The 19,278-nt window shown below is 46.6% G+C and overlaps 1 protein-coding gene across 2 annotated transcripts in view; it reads left to right on the forward strand.

Annotated features, from left to right (window-relative positions):
- Nucleotides 1–12,175, forward strand: part of LOC138286570 (post-GPI attachment to proteins factor 4-like) — a 92,872-nt gene extending 80,697 nt beyond the window's left edge. For both annotated transcript variants that reach the window (XM_069226965.1, XM_069226963.1), the window contains one exon: nt 10,333–12,175. In XM_069226965.1, coding sequence (XP_069083066.1) covers nt 10,435–11,598 — 1,164 coding nt within the window. In that variant the 5' untranslated portion in view covers nt 10,333–10,434 and the 3' untranslated portion in view covers nt 11,599–12,175. The remainder of the gene's footprint in view (nt 1–10,332) is intronic.
- Nucleotides 12,176–19,278: the final 7,103 nt, after the last annotated feature.

A 19,278-nucleotide genomic window follows, 5' to 3' on the forward strand; every position in this document is an offset into this window, starting at 1 on the left:
TCAGCATGGTTGATTGTGGAGTTTGTAAGAAATATAACAACTGAAAGTGTAATTAATGTATTGCACAGAGTGTTTGGAAGAGAAGGAAGTCCAGATGTCATAGTAACACATAATTGTACGCAGCTTACATCTATGGCAATGAGAGCCTTTTTGAGTGGACACGGTGTAATGCAGATTTGTACATCTTTGTATAACCCACAGGGAAATGGAATGGTAGAATGCGCTAACCGAATGGTAAAAGGTACATTTCAAATGGCAGTAAGGGACAAGAAAGGAGTGACTGAAGCAGTCGAGAAAACAGTGTGGGCATACAATACAACTGAAAATGGTGTGACAGGTAAAACACCTTTTTTGGAGATTGAGAGGTAGGGAATCAAAAACAAAACTGTCACCGCAGTGGATGAGTGTGTGCAAAGTAAAGGGACAAACTAACAAAGGGAAAGAAGATGGAAGGATAAGTAAAGGTGATTTTGTAAAACTAAAGTTGGGCAGGAAAAGTGATGGTGCCAATAAGTTTTCGATTGCCATGGAGGTGCGAGAGGTGCATAATTGGCATGTTGTCTTAATTAATGGGCAGAAACGGAACAAACGGACGGTGGCATTATATTGTAAACAATGTGATGTCCCAGAAAGTAAACAAGAAGAATGGAGAGAAGGGACGCAACAATGTTCTGGATTCATGTTGATGTATGACAAGGAAATGCCAACAGGAAGGAAAAGTAGGGAAGGAGGAGAAAAAGGAATGACACGTGGGAAAAAGGCAGGAAGGAGTACGGATTTATGTTTTGTGGGAGGAGAAGGGAAATGCATTTCAAATGCCCATCAAGTTGCATGATTATACAATGAATAGACATTTCATTGTGAGAATTCAAGTATTTGTATGTACTAGCAAAAGTCTGTGACATTAAGTGTATATAGTTCTGTTTCTAAATTTTTTATTCACATGACATTAAGAGGGGAAATGAGTCAAAATAAGTTAATGAAGGGCAGTGTGTCTTTAATGGGAAAGAAAGGGGATATGTTATAATCTGATGTGGAGCTGGAACCTCTTGGAATGTGCCACACAGTCCCCTGCTTACTACATGAGAATGGATGGAATGTTGAAAAAGAGCTGGACACAGACAGTTGGGGGAGAGCAGTTGAGGGATTTGTTCATGTTGTATTTGGGTTGAATAAATATACCTGGAATTACACTTACACTGTTGACATTACTTCACTTTGCTTTCACAGGCACGTCATAAACATCTGTTTTCCTAAAGATGCCCTATAACTCTTACCTACATGTTAATTTGCTAAAACAATTGGCAAATATTCTGCCATTGTGTGTGAATGTTTAAATTAATCAAGAATTGTTCTGTCTTTAACAGACATGCATCCATATTCCTTCGTGGAAATGTGACGTTCCGTGGAAGTGTGATTTTTGGAACCATGTTGTTGTTGGAACCCGCTCACATCAACAACAGCTTCTTGAATTAACAATTACCTCTATGGTGCCACTTTACACAGTTTCATCATTAAACACAGCCTTATCAGTTCTACGGATGAGTATCCAGGATTGCTGCACTACTAAAATGTCCTAACCTGCCAATCGGTCTGAGAGACTACTGACTGCGCACAGTATTCCATTGGTATGGTTATTCACTGGCTAAACAACACTGATCCGACGTTAGTTTGCTTTGCCCACTCAACCCGCGTAGTGTCGGCGGTCGCAGTGCTCCGCTGCCGGAGTGTTCTGGTACAGGAGCGGAAGCGGGTGTGGCGCTGCAGGCTGAGGGGGCCTCCCACAGCCCGCCGGTTCAGCCTGTGACCCGTCCACCTACCTACCGCTACAATCTAGGTCCACCCGCCAGTCTGCTCCTTGTGTGCTTGGCCTGCCTACCTGTGTGTCGTGCTCCAGCTGTTGTGAATCCCAGCCATCCCTCCTGAGCAGGGGAGCGGCGAAGCGTGCAGTGGCCTCCCTGGCCACCATCAGCCTACCGTTGTTTGACCAGTCGTGCAATGACCAGCTGGTACCTAGAGATCCAGAGGCCTCCGACAGAGGTAGCCCCATGGTGAAGTTAGCGGCAGCCTGGCCACAAGCAGCCCCAGGAAAGAGCCCCTGGAAGCCCCTGGAAGGAAGAAGGCAGGGAGACATCAGAGTGGATATCAGAGCGGACAACGGATAACAGCTTGATTGCCCTGGCCAATTTCCTTGACCAAAGTCAGATTTAGTGTCCCATGAGCTCAGGAGTACAAGGTAAGGGGCCGTGAGATTTTGTATGGCGAGCGCAGTGGGTTTAGAGGCCCACTGCTGAGTGCGTGCCCATCCCCCTGCGGAAGTGGCCTGTCCAGGTTGAGTGCGGCCTGTGGGGTTGGGTTGGAGAGACCCTCTCGCCCCCACTCACCCCTGCCTACATACCTACATTCCTCGCTTTGGTTGATCGCAGCTCAACAAAAAAGCTCAACCAAAGGGAAGCAAGCAAGCAAGACACTAAAAAACCAGCTAAGCCTAGTTCTGCAAGGCACCTAAGCCACCTATTTAAGCTACCTAGTCACTCAGCAACTCGGCCACACAATACTGCCTATACTGTTGATAAGCAGAGATGAGATCAGGCAAAATACGAAGCAGGACTACATTTACAAGGAAGAGGAAGGAGAAAGCACTGTCTGCCGAAATTCAACCAAAAAGGAGAAAGTGACCAGACAGCAGAGTCCCTCTTACAAGATCTTCAAGGGACCTCACTCCGAGCTCTCAGAGCCCCCAGAGCCCTTCTCCCCGCCTATTGAGCCTCTGTTAGTGCAGGACTTTGTAATTGCAGCGGTAAAAGCTAAGTCAATCAAAGAGACCAATAGTTTTCAGTCTGGAGGGATGGCCCCCACGGGCAAGGAAGATAGACATTCAACCCTCTGTCCAGCTCTAGCCAAGCCTCGTAAAATATCAGATTACCTCGGGGCAATAAGCAGGACTACTGACTATCAAGCCTCCACCTCCTCATCAATTTCGGTTCAGAATCAGGCCCCGATCAGAGAAGGGACCTAGAGGATGAAGGAAATCATCATCCGCCTCCACCACTCCCTCCCATTATTAGCATCCTGGAGGGTAGAACTATAAGGGCCAGCTCCATGGATAAGAATTTCAAAGACATCAAAGATTTCAAAGATTGCCTCCCTACACCAGGAGGATCTTTGCCCACCGCAAGTGGGCAGGGCCCAGTTTTATGTCCCCCGGCGTGGGAGAGCCTGACCAACAGCACCCTGCCTCTTCTGGTCAGGCTAGTCCAATTAACCCACTTAGTGACGAGGGCAACGCCCAGTGGGGCACGGGCAGATAGGGGTGTCAGACTCCGTCAAGGAGTTCTAGATCTAAATACTACTATTTCCCCACAATCAGTCAAAAAAATGCAGCCCATGAGGGGCTATCCATAAGTGCATTGGAGGAAGGTGGGGAGGTATGGCTACCGACTCAGATTTATCAAGCCCCTTGGGTAGCCCAAAGAAGTGACTAATGACCCTGCTGCCACCCTGGCGCCTGTAATGGACGTATGGGCACCAATTTTGAACTCTATGCAGACAACAGTAACAGCCCTTCCAGTCTCATAAAATGGACATTCAGATAGACCTGTTGAACACCCTGGCAGTATTTGTCGCAGGAATTGATGGCAAACTGCAAGAATTAAATTAATTAATAATAAGGATACAAATAAATCAACTTAAGGACTTTACTATCTGCTCCAGCAAGGAGGCTGTAGATCGCATGGTACAATTGTCAGTAATCTTCGAAGACATTTTGAAGGAGATTCGCAGTCCAGGTAAAGAAGCAGGCATGTGTGTGGAGATCTCTTTGCCAATAAGTCTGCCCGTATGCCCCAAACCTCCAGCACCTTCAGAGAAGAAACAGTGTAGCCCGCAAGGACCCCCAGCTACGAGGTTAAGTAACTCAGAGGGGAACGTAATCAGAGAAACAGTTCCGGCGGTCCAAGGTAATGCTACGAAACACCCCTCACAAATGACTGAACTTAGGAACTTGGAAGGGTACCCCTACCACCAACTGACCAAAAGAGAGCGGAAGCGTGCAAGGAAGGGCAGGAAGAACACTCAGGTGGCTTCTAGAGACAACACAGAAACACCATCCTGCAAAGGGCAGGAGGAGGATGTGGGGTCAGCATACCCCCCCCCAAAGGCATAACAGCCCTGGACATTGGATCATGGGAAGTTCCTGCCCCAGCCTCGGCAACGGAAGGGCCGGAGTTGGGAGATACGGCTAGGCTATCACAGGACCAGCATGTAACCATTTAGTCGCAGTCCTCTGAATCTAATCAGATGGAGTCAAGGCCTCCCCTAGGTGAGCGAGCAGAGGGGACACCCATTGTAGGGGATATAGAGGCTACAGCATGGAACTGTCACTTGAGGTCAGACAGAGTGGATATCGGAATAGCACAGTCAAGTTTGGCAGATTGCTTAAACCAGGGCAGGTTGGATCGAGGTTTGCAGTTGTTATGGACCCCAGAGTACAAATCCAGAGGCCCGCAAGATGTGCTCAACCGTTCTACTATTCTCAAGTTAATAAACACACTCCCTGACCTGGCACTAGTGACTTCTGATGTCATTAGCACTATAAATTGTATCCAAGCGCAGGGTAGCCAGCAGACTGATCCAACTGTCGTGATATTTGCATCATTGGAAATACCAACGCAAATCATGGAAAAGAAAAGTATCCTGAAAGATTGGGGAATTGAGGTATGCTTCCACATAGGAGAAAGGTACCTGCATCTGCTGCTGCAGGCAAGTTATCCAAAGAAGAAAGAAGGAATCACCTAGTCCCTCCTACGAGTAGTAAATGGGAAGTCCCATGTTGGAGAACCTGACCAAGACCAGACAGGACAAGAAGCGGCAGCCCAACCAGCTCTCCCAATGCAAGGATCATTAAGTGTCTGTTCATGAAATATAGGGGGCCTTCAGTCGAAGCTGGAGGACGCAGAGGTTATCAGATTCCTCGGCACTTTCAATATCGTAATGCTGCAGGAAACATGGGCACTTACGAACTTTCCTCTAATTGGTTATGAGGAATTGAATAAGCCTGCAGTGAAACACAACACGTATGGAAGGGCAAAAGGCGGTTTGTCAATCTCTATCAATTCCAAGCTTGGGGTGAAACCGTTCCAGAGGTCAGATGAGAGATCAGCCCTTCCAGTGGGTTCGCTTGAACGGCTGGGCAAAAAATAATCATGATCCTTTGGTCCTGATCAACGTGTACATTAATCCCAAAAAGAAAATGCTGGAAGCCAACAAACTGCTAAAACATCTGCTCCACATAAAGAATGCATACAATTCTGCCTATTGGCTGGTTTCAGGAGATTTTAATCTCAATCTATTTCACATACCAAGTGAGGATCATGTACAATTAGTGGTTCCACTGCCCATTTAAAGCCTACCATACCGAAGAAAGAAAGATAAAATTGGAGATAATCTAATTAAGAGCTGTGAGCTATCAGGTTTCTTTGCATTAAACGGGCGGTTGCCATCAGACTCACGGTTAGGAAATTGGAAAACATGACCAATGATCCACTAAGGGCAGTTGCTATGTGGGAGTCCTACACTGTAAGCCTTATTAAGCAGTCTCCAGGGAGGGGCAGGTTTAGGGGGGCATACCTGGGGTACAGAAATAGCATTCTCAAGCCACGGGCAATACGACAGAGGAAATCAGGGGTGAATAGGCTTCTGAGACAATTGCGGAATCATCCGACTGATGGATCAATTTTAAGAACCCTACGGAAAGAAAGGACTCTACTAAAGAGGGATATTTGTCTCTCTAAAAAATCAAAGCAGAAAACATAATGGGCAAAATTACATTATGCATCGACATTGGCAAATTCTAGCCAGTTCTGGAGCTTGATTAAAAACATCGAGAAAAGCCTCAGAGCTGCGAACAATGCGAGCATCGCAGAGGAGGCATGGGTGGAATATTTGAAATCCCATTTAAAGAAAATCCCCGACAGATACCGACTCAGCCCAATGGGAGATGACTGTGGATAGGTCTGAGCTTCAGGAGCCCATTACCTTCAGTTCACTTGAAATTACCAAGGTAATAGAAAAAACACGCCAAGATTGCGCTCCTGGCCCTAATGGCCTTCCACAGGCCCTATTTAAACAATTTACTTCAGGATGGGTGGTTTTCTTCGCCATAATGTTCAATAACATCCTAGCAACAGGCTCCGTCCCAGACAGTTGGAAGGGCTCAATAATCCACCCCATTTACAAGGGCTTCCTTACCTTGCAATTATTGCATAATCGCCCTTTTGGATGCAGACTTTTCCATAGGAATCCTGCAGCACTTATAACAGTGGTCCGTGGACAAAGGAAGGCTCCCCATTAATTAAACAGGTTTCACAAAAAACGGGGACCTTAATAAACCTCATGGAATTTAGTCTGGTAATTAATGGAGCAAAGGCCACAGGGACACCCCTTTAGATGTGCTTCGTGGATTTTAAAGCTGCATTTGATTGTGTTCCCCGACACAAACTATGGATAAACTTACAGCAGTAGGAGTAGCCGGGGAATCTACTGAATGCTATTATTATGCTCTATTCTAACACCTGGTTAAAAATCAAATTGGGAGACGGCTCATACCTATCTAGGCCCATCAAAACCACTGTTGGTCTGAAGCAGGACTGTGTTCTAGCTCAGTTTCTTTTTAACCTGTATATAGCAGATGTATCTCCACCCCTGGATAAACAGCCAGCTCACCCACCAACCCTGGGGGGTCGTCAAATCTCCAACCTACTTTATGCTTATGATGCTGCTCAGTAATTCCAGAGTAGGCCTACAGAAACTCTTGAACAATCTTGGAGGGTATGTGTTGGCTAATGACTTAGAGATGAATGATGGGAAATCTAAAATAATCCCCCTCAACCGTAGACCTACATTACACCGTAAATGATATTTGAATGGACAGCATATTGAAGAAGAAGTAGCATGCACATACCTAGAGATCACGATTGACTCTAAAGGAACATTTGTAGGCCACAAAGAAGTATTTAGGCAGAAGGCAGAAGCTTTAAATCAGGCCTTTGGAAACTTGTCAAAGTCTATCCTTGGGCGACCCTAAAAGCCGATGACCATGGTTATGAGAGCGAATGTACTTCCGACTCTTGCATATGGGACAGAAATAATCAGTGAAATCATATAAACAAGTCTTTCAACTACCCAGATCGGCTTCTCCGGCCCAAATCAGATTGGAATTTTTGCTAATAAAGCAATCATGGGCAAGGCCGGCAGCATTTGTCAAGGGCTGTTATAAACTACATCTAGCCCTAAAGGGACTATAGCAAACTTAGTTTGGCAGGAAATCAATCTCGAGAGGGGCAATAATATGTTTAAGGCATATTGGGAAAAAGGTATAGCCCAGCTGGAGCTGGGCGACCTGTGGGGCAGATCACTGCCGGCGTCAGCTTTCAGAAAAGCAGTTAAAAAATGAGCTAGGATTCTAAGCAGGCTAGAAGATATGGAAACTCTATCGAAACGATCACATGGATGGCTAGTCCTAAACTCATATGCATTAGACAAGGAATCACTTATCCTGTCCGCCCCACTGACCCGAAAAACTAAACAGAGCCTCTTACGGTTGAGGTTGGGAGATATACCAACTCTTGACTTCCTACCAAAATGGAAAAGAGGCCGGGTTGCAACCACAGGTATACAGACTATGCCATCAGACCAGGGAGTCCCTAATCTATGTAGTTTGCATATGTCCAGCTCTGGGAAACCAGAGAAGGGAACTACTGAAAGGAGAATTTAATGCCCTAGGAGTTCGATCCTGCAGGTCGGCTGTTATGACAGCTCTTGACCCAAGTAACAAAAAGTTAAATATCAGACTAATCCAGTTCCTGAGAATCTTTGCCGCCCTGGTAGTCCCACCCAGTTTTTCCAGTTCACTGTATGTAAAAAAAGGGACTGTTCAGTTACTTAAAGCCACATCCTTGTCTATAGATATTAGGGGGGTCATTCTGACCCTGGCGGTAATTACCGCCATGGCGGAGGTCGGCGGTAGCACCGCCAACAGGCTGGCGGTGCACCGCTGGGCATTCTGACCGCGGCGGTTCAGCCGCGGCCAGAAACGGAAAGTCGGCGGTGTCCCGCTGACTTTCCGCTGCCCTTGAGAATCCTCCATGGCGGCGGAGCGTGCTCCGCCGCCATGGGGATTCTGACACCCCCTACCGCCATCCAGTTCCTGGCGGTTCTCCCGCCGGGAACAGGATGGCGGTAGGGGGTGCCGCGGGGCCCCTGGGGGCCCCTGCAGTGCCCATGCTAATGGCATGGGCACTGCAGGGGCCCCCGTAAGAGGGCCCCAAAAAGAATTTCAGTGTCTGCCTAGCAGACACTGAAATTCGTGACGGGTGCAACTGCACCCGTCGCACCTTCCCACACCGCCGGCTCAATTCTGAGCCGGCGTCCTCGTGGGAAGGGTGTTTCCCGCTGGGCTGGCGGGCGGACTTTCGGCGGTCGCCCGCCAGCCCAGTGGGAAAGCCAGAATGACCGCCGCAGTCTTTCGGCGGGAACCGCGTGGCGGGCGGCGACCGCCGTCCGCCGCGGTCAGAATCACCCCCTAGGTGTTTCCAATGTGAGGGTCTTGTCCATGTTTTTGAATGCACTTTCATTAGCAGTTTGCATTGCTGAAGAAGGTACTGAGTCCCTAGGTGTCCCTAATGTGAAAGTTCTGATTATCTTGAATGTATCTTCAAATAATGTGTTTGTGCTTTAGATTAGTAATTGGGTTTTCTGTGTCCTAATTATGAGGGCTTCTTTTAATTTTCATTGTCTGTATATGTTTTAAGATTAATTGACACTGGAGACTACTCAGCACAATAGCCCAGCACGTCATATGGGAGGACCCAAAAAAACCCTACTGAAATTTTTAGATTTTTAAATGTTTTTTGTTAACTAATAAAGAATTTTACCTACCTACCTTCTTTAGAGAATCTATTGTTAGAATTGAATTAAAGAATCATGTATATATATGGGGGAGGAGCTGAGGGCAGTAATAGCTGCCTTTAGTTACTCCTGTGGCCACACTCTCGACTTCAATCCTTGGGTGGACCAGGGCATGGCTATCCATTTGTATGCTGACACCATTAGTGCATATCAATAAGGTAGCTTGGAAGTGAGCACTGGGCTTCCTCGTCCAATTTACCACTATCCACAAGAGATCAGGTAACAGCAAACTCCTTCTCCCACAAAAGCAGAAGGAGGAATTTGTGCTATTGGGGTGATGGGGGGGTCTTTTTTAAAAAAAAAAGTGGGAGCTGCACTAGGACAGCAAGTAATGAATATATCATAAGAGTGTCCTAGCTTTTATGATGTATATATATGCCATTAGAGCAGTGAGGCATCATGTCAAGAAGCCCGCCTGATACCTTTTTTGTAATACAATTATCTTAAAACTACTGGGTGTATTTTAATCAAACAAAGCCTGAGTTACGCTTCTGAGTACAGTCCTAACCTTCAGGACAAGGTTTGTGTAATTTCTTACAGGAGATGTTGCTGTATTGAAGTTAAAATAGTAATAGGAAAACCAATAGGTTTTGCCTATTGTCCATGTTGTGGCACTTTCTTCTTTTAACTTTGTTAAATTGCACAGCAGCTCAACTACTCTGCAATATGTAAAAACAATTGACTAAGTCAATAGAATCCACAGAGGCACTTGTTTGTTTTTCCTGCCCAAGTCTGCCATGCTGCCCCAGTCAGGGAAAACTAGTGACGATCACCCTTCCAGAAATAGGGTAGAGTGCCTGTATCTGTGACCAGCTGTGTGTCAGTGGTTTCCGACGACAGAATTGTCTGAGCCTAAATGAGGAGCATTAACCATGAGTTTGGAAGGGTGGGAGCCAGTGTTTTAAATAGGCAGGTTCTATTCGGTAATGAGTACCTGCACTTCTTTAATTTGACAGGGAGAGTACCTTCACTTCTGAGCACTACTGTAATATATCTAATGAAAGAGTACCACCACTTCTCAGGAGCAAACATCTACTCTAAATAGTGAGTATATGCTATTTCTATTTCCATTTATGGTGGTGCTCATGTTCCTCCAAGTTATACATTTGGATTATCAGGACCTCTGTCAGAAAAGGTACTCCTCGTCAAGCATTGGACTTGTCCTCCTTCCAGTTATTACATGCAATATTTATGGAAGGTATACAAGTTGGTTCTCCTATATTACAACAGTGATTCAATACTTAAAATATTAACCTTTCCTTGTTAACATGTTTCTGGGACAAACGTAATGTACGAGGCGTGAACAGTGTATATATTTTTTTCAAAACTGGAACCAAAACTAAATATATATGTTTGTTACTCTAGGATGTCTAACTCAAAGGGATGGTGAAGTTGAACTGCCTCAGCCTGGTGAATTGAAAGCTGAAAGAACAGAATAAATGAACCTCCTTTTCCCCAGATTACAAAATGGGACAGCGAGTGACGCACACCTGCAAGAGATGGTCCTGTTTATCCAGTCCAAGACTACAGGGAACTTTGTTAATTGTGCTGACATTCTTTGTGTTCTCCCCCAATCAGATTAACCTCACGACTAAACAGCATCTGTCGCATAGCATGAAGGAAGGACAAGCAGCTGTTGAGTACCTGAAGCAACTGCTTCCACCCATGAATTCAATACTGCCACCTCGTCTCTTTAGGAAATCAGATGGGAAGATGCGGTTGGTAGTCACAGTCATCACTGTCCGGAGGACACCCCAGTACCATTACTTAATGCAAGTGGTTTCACGCTTTCATCGCCTCCTGGTGGAATGTGGAAATGACTGTCCACGTACCCACCTCTTCATTTGCAATGTTGATCGAAAGCCAAGTAGCCATGAGGATGCTGTGATCTTGAACAAGATTTTCCATCACACTGAGCGGAACAACACTGACCCTCAATACTTTACCACTGACCCCCAGCACATACACCGCAACCCCTTTGAGAAGGAGAAACGAGATTATATTTACTGTCTAGAAGAGACATTATTGTCATTCAGTCCTGAGTATGTGTTGCTGGTAGAGGATGATGCTGTTCCGGAAGCAGAGATCTTCAGAGTTCTGAACTATCTTCTGCTGTTCCGCTTTCCAGGTAGGCCTCTTGGAGGTGCTCTGTATATTAAACTCTATCACCCTGAGCGTCTTCAGAACTATCTGAACCCAGAGCCCATGAGGATTTTGGAGTGGCTGGGTGTTGGAATGTTTGTGGGCACAATCTTTAGCTTGTTGTATGCCCAGGCCAGGAGACAGACACGCCCCACCTGGCGTACAGTCATCTTCTTTGCTCTGTACAGCATGGTACTGGTGGAAGTGGTTGGCCGCCACTACCTCTTGGAACTACGCCGTCTGTCTCCTTCACTCTACAATCTGGCACCTGCCACAGAGTGCTGTACGCAAGCCATGCTATACTCTTCTTCATCAGCTCAGCGGGTGCTGGGCTACCTGTCAGAGATACAGTGCAAGCCAGGCTTTGCAAAGGACACAGCCCTTTATTCTATCCTTCAGCAGACAGAGGAGTGGGCTTTAGTGGTTGAACCCAATCTGGTGCAGCACATAGGACTCTTCTCAAGCCTCCCAAGGGGGAGGTCTAAATGAAAGCGACTGTGAAAACGTTACTGTCCAGCTTCAATCAGTCACCCACTAAAGGGATTCTGGCAACAAAATGAACTGGTGGTCTTACACATGTTTCAGGATATACCTGCTAAAATCTAGCCCTCGTTTCATACAGGTTTCGGTATATTTCTCCTCTGCTTTAGCCCATTTTAGACAGGTTTCAGGACCCATCTGCTCAAATCAAGCCGTTTCGCTAAGGTTTTAGGATACAGCTGCCCAAATGTAACCCACATTTCTCATAGGTTTGAGGGTGCACCTGCTCAAATCCACCCATCTCACTCAGGTTTGAGGATAAATCTGCTCAACTCTAGCCCACATCTCACATGTTTCAAGATTGCCCTGTTCAAATCTAACCCACACCACAAACAGGTTTCGCAATATGCCTGCTTGTCAAATCCAGCCTGTGCCATTTCTGATCAAAAGCCATTGCCATCTAGCATCTGTACATTGTAGGGGAGATGCACAGTGGTACATGATAAACTGTGATGAATTGGGGAATATGTGGTATTTTGTTGAAGATTTAGTAATAAAGAGTAATAAAGTTTTTTGATCAACTAAATTACATGTTTTGACTTATGGTAGAGGACATACTTTTGTAGTTCTTGGGCCCAAGCACACTGAGATGAATACTTTTCATGCGCTGAGTGCTAGTGTTACTGTTTATATTGTAAGACACATATCCTGAGTGTTAGACCTGACAGCCTTTTAGGGTAGTCTTCCCCCCCAACGTTTTGCTTGCCTGCTTCCCACCATTTTTGTGATCTCATTTTTGCTGACCAGTGCTAAGTGCTTGTGGTCTCTCTCCTCTAAACATGGTATCATTGGCTCATATCCAGTTGTCACATTTAATTTACTTGTAAGTCCCTAGTAAAGCGCACTACACATGCCCAGGGCCTGTAAAGTAAATGCTACTAGTGGGCCTGCAGCACTGATTTTGCCACCCACATGCTAGCTCCTAACCATGTCCCATGCCAGCCATTGCAAGGCTTGTGTGTGCAGTTTTACTGCCACTTTGACTTGCCATTTAAAACTACTTGCCAAGCTTTAAACTCCCCTTTTATTACATATGTCACCCCTAAGGTAGGTCCTAAGTAGCTCACTGGGCAGGGTGCTATGTAAGTAAAAGGCAGGACATGTACTTGTACGTTTTACATGTCCTGGTTGTGAAAATCTCCCAAAGTCGTTTTTCACTACTGTGAAACCTGCTCCTCTCATAGGCCAGCACTGGAAATTTCCTTGTACACTTTTAAGTCCTCATATCTGATCTGTAGGGGATGGCTGAATGGTAGTGAGAAATCCTGCTTACTGGTGAAGTTGGATGTAACATTACTTTTCTAGAAATGCCACTTTTAAAAGTAGGCATATCTTTGCACTTACTGCTGTCTGCGCCTTACAGCCTGTTTTCAATCCACGTCTGGTCTGTGCTGGTTGACAGCTCCCCTTGTGCATTCTACCCAGACAGCCATAAACTCAGGACACTCAGCTGCATCTGCATTCATCTGCATACTGATGGGTCTTCCTGGGCAGGAAGGGTGGAGAGGGCTTTCACTTACACTTCAAAGGCTAGTAACCTGACCCCACTGGAAGGACTCTGCCTCCCCCCACAAGTGATCTCCAAGGGCTTGGCAGCTAACCTCCTGTTAAGAAGTCTCAGGGCCATCAAAGACTTCACCTAAGGGAGAAAATCCACTGCGCCTGAAAAGCTGACGCAACGCCTAGTGAATTGACGCAGCAGCTTTCTTGTGGCTGAAAACCAATGCACTGCCTTCAGAATCGACACAGCGCCTGTTTCCTCATCACAGTGCATTTGGATTTTCCACACATCGTTCGTGGGTGTCAATTTGTCAGCGCACCACAGTAAGGAACTGAGGCAGCATGACCGGAAATCAATTCATCACCTTGCCGCAAGGAAAGAATCGATGCACCATCCCTGCCGTAAAAATCATTGTATCCCTTTATTTTCTGACACTCTGCCCCCTCTACAACTCCGCAGCATCATTATTTTTGATGTATCCCAGGTACTTTGTGCTAAAGAGATACATCCATTGACTCCTATAGATTTAGACTTGCTTAAACCTCTAAAAGGTGATATCTTGACTTATGCATATTGGATTTGTGTTGTTTTGGTCTTGTTTAATTCAGATAAATAGTCTCTATTTTTCTAAACTTGTGAGGAATACCTTTTGTGTTGTTTTCGGTGTGTTACTGCGTGAGGTATTGTACAAACACTTTACACAATGCCTTCTAAGTTAAGCCTACCTGTTGTGTGACAAGCTGCCAGAGGGTGAGCACAGGATAATTTAGGTTGTGTTGTGACTTACCCTGACTAGGATTGTGGTCCCTACTTGGACAGGGTGCATACCTCTGCCAACTAGAAACCCAATTTCTAACATTGGTGATCAGCTGAGAGGATAGGACTTGTGTTTGTGCAGTGCCGTACAGTAGCTAGGTGTACACTATCTACCCACATTTAAAGACCATTTCAATTTCTTTCTTCTTCTGTAATTGTTCCTGCTTTTCATATTTAATACATCCTATATATCATGTCTCTGGCTTGTTCTACACGTAGAGTCATGGAGGTTGATGAGGCCAAGTTGGAGGAATACACAATTAACCAGCTGAAATGCTTTTTCAAAGGGATGAGGGTACCTGCCCAAGGAGCCCCCAAGAAGATGGAGTTTCAAATGGAGTTGAGGGCCTGGGCAGAGCCCAAAGTACACTCCCATGAAAGCCATTTTGACAGGCAAATTTGGACTGACTCCGAAGAGAGGTATCGCCAACGATTCAAGGACAGTCAGAAGCTTCCCAACCAAACCTGTGTAGATTTCATTGATTACTCCAGTAAGGCACTGAATGGCTGGGTGCAGAACAACAAAGTCAATGATTATGTTAGGTTGTACAATTTAATCATGCACCAGCACCTAGTTGACAGTAAGATCACTGATCCCAGGAAGCTTGCTGAGGAGGCAGACCCCTGGGCTAGCTCCAGAGTGTCCAAAAAAAGCATCTGGGTTGGACACCCACAAAGGTGGTCAGGGTTCTCACCAGAAAAAAGAGGGTGAAGAAAATGTAAAAATAAGGAGTTCTCTAAAGGCCCCCAAAATAATTTCCATCGATGTATTGGTAATCAGTACCAGTCTGATCCTAAAAAGAAAGGGTTTTATGACCATAAGAAAGGGAGGTTTGCACCCAAATATACAGAGTGGTCCAAGTATGGTCACTCTAAGGGCGACCCCAAATGTCCCAAGAGGGCACACACCCCTAGTGGTGGGCAGACACCGGGTTGGCCAGTGTAGCGCTCGGGGAGGAGGTAGTCCCAGCTAGTTTTGGGGAACAGACAGAGGTAACCCTAGTGTCCCTGGGCGATAAAGATATGGTGCCAAAATACCACATGCCTGCCAATACTTCCAAGTATAGGCAATGGGTTACCATTAATGGGCAACATGAGAAGGCTTTACTTGACACAGGAGCCAGCATGACAACTGTCAAGTGTCAGCAGAGCTGATGCTACTGAACACATTCCACCAAGTTATAGTCACTGACAATTGTGAAAGCCATCTACTGGTGGCTGTCGTTCCCTTTGAGCCGTTGAGTGGGGGGGGGGGGGTTCTCTGAAACCCTGAAAGTTGATGTGAGCCCTGCCATGCTTGTAGATTGTTAGGCAGTGACCTGGAGCACACTACTTGGAGGGAGATAGAGCTCAGGTTTCACTTGGAGAAGATGGGATTGCCTAAGTGGGTCTGTATGACCACACGGTCCATGGCTGCCTGGGAAGGGAGTTAAGGGCGCCTGGAGCCTAGAAAAAATGCCCAGACAGCTGCCAAGGAGAGGGGAAAAGGGCACAGGAAACTGCTTCCTGAAGTTCCTACCGTGGAGGTTGACTCAGTCCCTGAGGAGGAGGCCCCTGAGCCAGCCGGGAAGGACATTGCTGCCTTGTGCGACCTACCTGAGCTTGCTGGCTGGCAAGTTGAGGGTGGGCCCACCAGGAATTCTGCTAAGTGCAGAGAGGGTGTTCCACTCTTAAGGGCTTAAGGAGACAGGCCTCAGCCCCTGCAGAAGGTGAAGCCTCTGGGGATCACATAATCTACTGGGAGGATGATCTCTACAACGAGCTTAAGGCTCTGGGTACTGGGGCAGCCTGTGTGCTGGTGGTCCCCCAGTGCTACCGGGCCTTCCTATTGGGTTTGGCTCATGACATTCCCCTGGCAGAACATTTAGGGCAAGACAAGATCTCTGCCAGGCTTGTCACCCACTTTTATTGGCCCAGAATGAAGACCGCTCCAGATACATTCTACAGGTCCTGTCTCACCTGCCAGGCCAGTGGGAAGTCAGGGAAAAAGCTGCAAGCTCTCCTGATCCTACTTCCTGTCATTGACACCTTGTAGTGTAGAATAATGAAGAAAAATCAGCTCCACATCTGTTAGCGTTGTTAAAATATTCATTTCTTATGTATCCATATCCAAAGAAACTCCAACCACATATACAGCAATCGATTCTCCTTTCCTCACTCCCTGGTACACACTGCCATCAACCTTCTAGAACTCCAATCGCTGGTAGCAGTCCATTGTAACAGGGAGAAAGGGAAGAGCAGGTGATACCAACACTAACATAAATACTTTGAACAAAAATGATCATAATAATGGAGGAGATAAGCTTATCAACCTATTTACATTTTGTATTATATTACACCCCCCCACCCCCTTTGTAATGGTGGGCATCGATGTCATTGGTCCATTAGACCCCATTACAGACCTAGGCAACAGGTTCATCCTGATCTTGGTGGACCATGCCACACGCTACCCAGAGGCAATCCCTCTGAGGACGGTGACTGCACCTTTTTGTGACCAGAACTCTGATAGAGATCTTTACCCTTGTGGAGTTCCCCAAAGAGATTGTGTCTGACCAAGGCACTACCTTCATGTCTGTGTACATGAAGCCCATGTGGGATGCGTGTGGTGTAGCTTATAAGTTCACCACACCCTATCACCCCCAAACCAATGGTGTAGTTGAGAGGTACAACAAGACCTTAAAGGGCATGATTGTAGGCCTACCTGAGGTCATGAGACTTAAGTGGGACATCTTCTTGCCATGCCTTCTCTTTGCCTACAGGGAGGTGCCACTAGAGAGGAGTAGGGTTTAGTCCTTTCAAACTCCTCTGTGGCCACCCTGTCAGGGGACCTCTGAGCATTGTCAAGGAGGAGTGGAACAAAGCTCCCAGGAACTCCCCCCCCCACACCCCGTGGGGGGTGGTCACCTACCTCCTGGACCAGATTCCCTGCTTTTGGAAAAAGGCCGAGAGCAACCTTGAGGCTAGCCAGGTGGTAATGAAACACTAGTATGACCAGAAGGGCTCTGGTAGAGTTTCAGCCTGGCCAAAAAGTATTGGTCATGGAGCCAGTAATGCCCAGAGCTCTCCAGGACCGCTAGACCGCCCATGCAAAATCAAGGAGCGTAAGGGGGAGGCAAATTACTTTGTAGACCTCCAGGCCCAGGAACCCCCTAAGGGTGCTCCACATCAACAGACTCAAACCTCACTGGGAGAGGTCTGAAGTGAGCATTCTTCTTGTGACAGATGAGGGTGTAGAGGAGAGGGAACCACCTCTCCCTGACCCTTTCTCCGCACAGGAACATGATGGGTCAGTGGAGTGTATCAACCTCTCTTCCACACTGACACCAGAGCAGCAAGCTGACTGTTACCAGCTGCTGGGATACTTTGCCTCATTCTCACACAGCTGGACTCACACATCTGTGAGTCCATGACATTGACTTGGAAGAGAGTCCCCTTGTAAAGAACAACATTTACAAGTTGTCAGACAGGGTGAGAGCCAGAATCTAGGAGGAAGTCTCCAAGATGCTAGCTTCAGGGGTGATTGAAACCTCTAGCAGTCCCTAGTCCAGCCCTGTGGTGTAGGTACCAAAGGCCTGCCTGCCGGTGCCAAACTAGAACTTCGGTTTCGCTTGGACTACAGAGGCCTAAATTCCGTCACCAAGACTGACGCTCACCACATCCCCAGAGCTAATGAGCTCATTGACAGGCTAGGCGCTATCTAATTCCTAAGTACTTTTGATTAAACATCAGGGTACTGGCAGATTGACTTGATTGAGGGAGCAAAAGAGAGGTCAACATTCTCAACCCCTGAGGGCCATTACCAATTCCGGGTAATGCCCTTTGGTTTGAAGAATGCCCTTTCTACCTTCAAACAGTTGGTTAACAGGGTCCTGGCTGACAAGGAGGCTTTTTGTGCCGCCTACTTAGATATTGACATCTACAGTGCCAGCTGGGAGGAACACCTGCGTCACCTCCAAGAGCTGCTTCAGGCTCTTCAACAGACAGGCCTGACAATCAAGGCCAGCAAGTGCCAAATTGGACAGGATTCTGTAGAATATTTGGGACAGCTGGTAGGGGGTGGCAAGGTGCAGCCCCTCCAAGTCATGATTGAAACCATCATGGCATGGCAGCCACCTAAAACGCAAACTGAATTGAGAGCCTTCCAAGGCCTCACTGACTTCTACAAAAAATGTGTTAAGGGCTGTGGCCCCATTGTGCCCCTCATAATTGAGCTGACTTCAAAGAAGCAGCCCAGGTTGATGATCTGCAAAGAGGCTTGTCAGACAGCCTTTAATTCTCTCAAGGAAGCCATGTGCACAGCACCTGTGCTCAGGGCCCATGATTACTCCAAGGAATTCATCGTGCAGACTGACGCTTCAGAGCATGGCATAGGGGCAGTATTAGTACAGAGGAATGAGGAGGGCCTAGACCAACCAGTAGCCTTCATTACCAGGAGGTTACTTTTACAGGAACATAGGTGGAGTGCCATTGACAGAGAAACATTTGATGTGGCCTGGGCACTGAAGAAGCTAGGACCATACATGTTTGGGGCTCGCTTCCAGGTTCAGACAGACCACATGCACCTCAGACGGCTCATGCAAATGAGGGGTGAGCCTCCTAAATTTTTTAAGTAGTCCATCTCCCTGCAGGGAATGGACTTTATGGTGAAGCATCTCCTGGGGATTGACCATGCCGATGCTCTCTCCAGATTCTCCCACCATAGTAAAGAGAACTCCCAAGGAGTTGGGTAGCTCTCCCCACTTTCAGCTGGGAGGGCACATTTAGACCTCACTGCTTTAGGATGATCTTCCCCCATTGTTTTGCATGCCCCCCTTGATTTTTCTGATCTTGTTTTTGCTGGTTTTAGGACTCTGAGCTCTTTACCAATACTGACCAGTTCTAAAGTGCTTATGCTCTCGCTCCTAAGCATGGTAACATTGGCTGATAACCAATTGGCATACTCAGTTTACTTGTAAGTCCCTAGTAAAGTGCACTGCATGTGCCCAGGGCCTGTAAATTAAATGCTTCTAGTGGGTCTGCAACACTGCTTGTGCCACTCACATACCTAGCTCCTAACCATGTCCCATGCCAACCATTGCAAGGCCTGTGTGTGCAGTTTTACTACCACTTTGACTGTCATTTAAAACTACTTGGCAGGCCTTAAACTCCCCTTTTATTACATATAAGTCACCCATAGGTTAGGCCCTAGGTAGTCCATAGGGCAGGGCACTATATAAGTAAAAGGCACGACATGTGTTTGTAAGTTTTACATGTCCTGGTAGTAAAAAAAAACCAAAAACCCTAAAGTCGTTTTTACTACTATGAAGCTTGCT

Source organism: Pleurodeles waltl, chromosome 3_2 (assembly GCF_031143425.1).
Source record: "Pleurodeles waltl isolate 20211129_DDA chromosome 3_2, aPleWal1.hap1.20221129, whole genome shotgun sequence".
Taxonomy (NCBI): Eukaryota; Metazoa; Chordata; class Amphibia; order Caudata; family Salamandridae; genus Pleurodeles; species Pleurodeles waltl.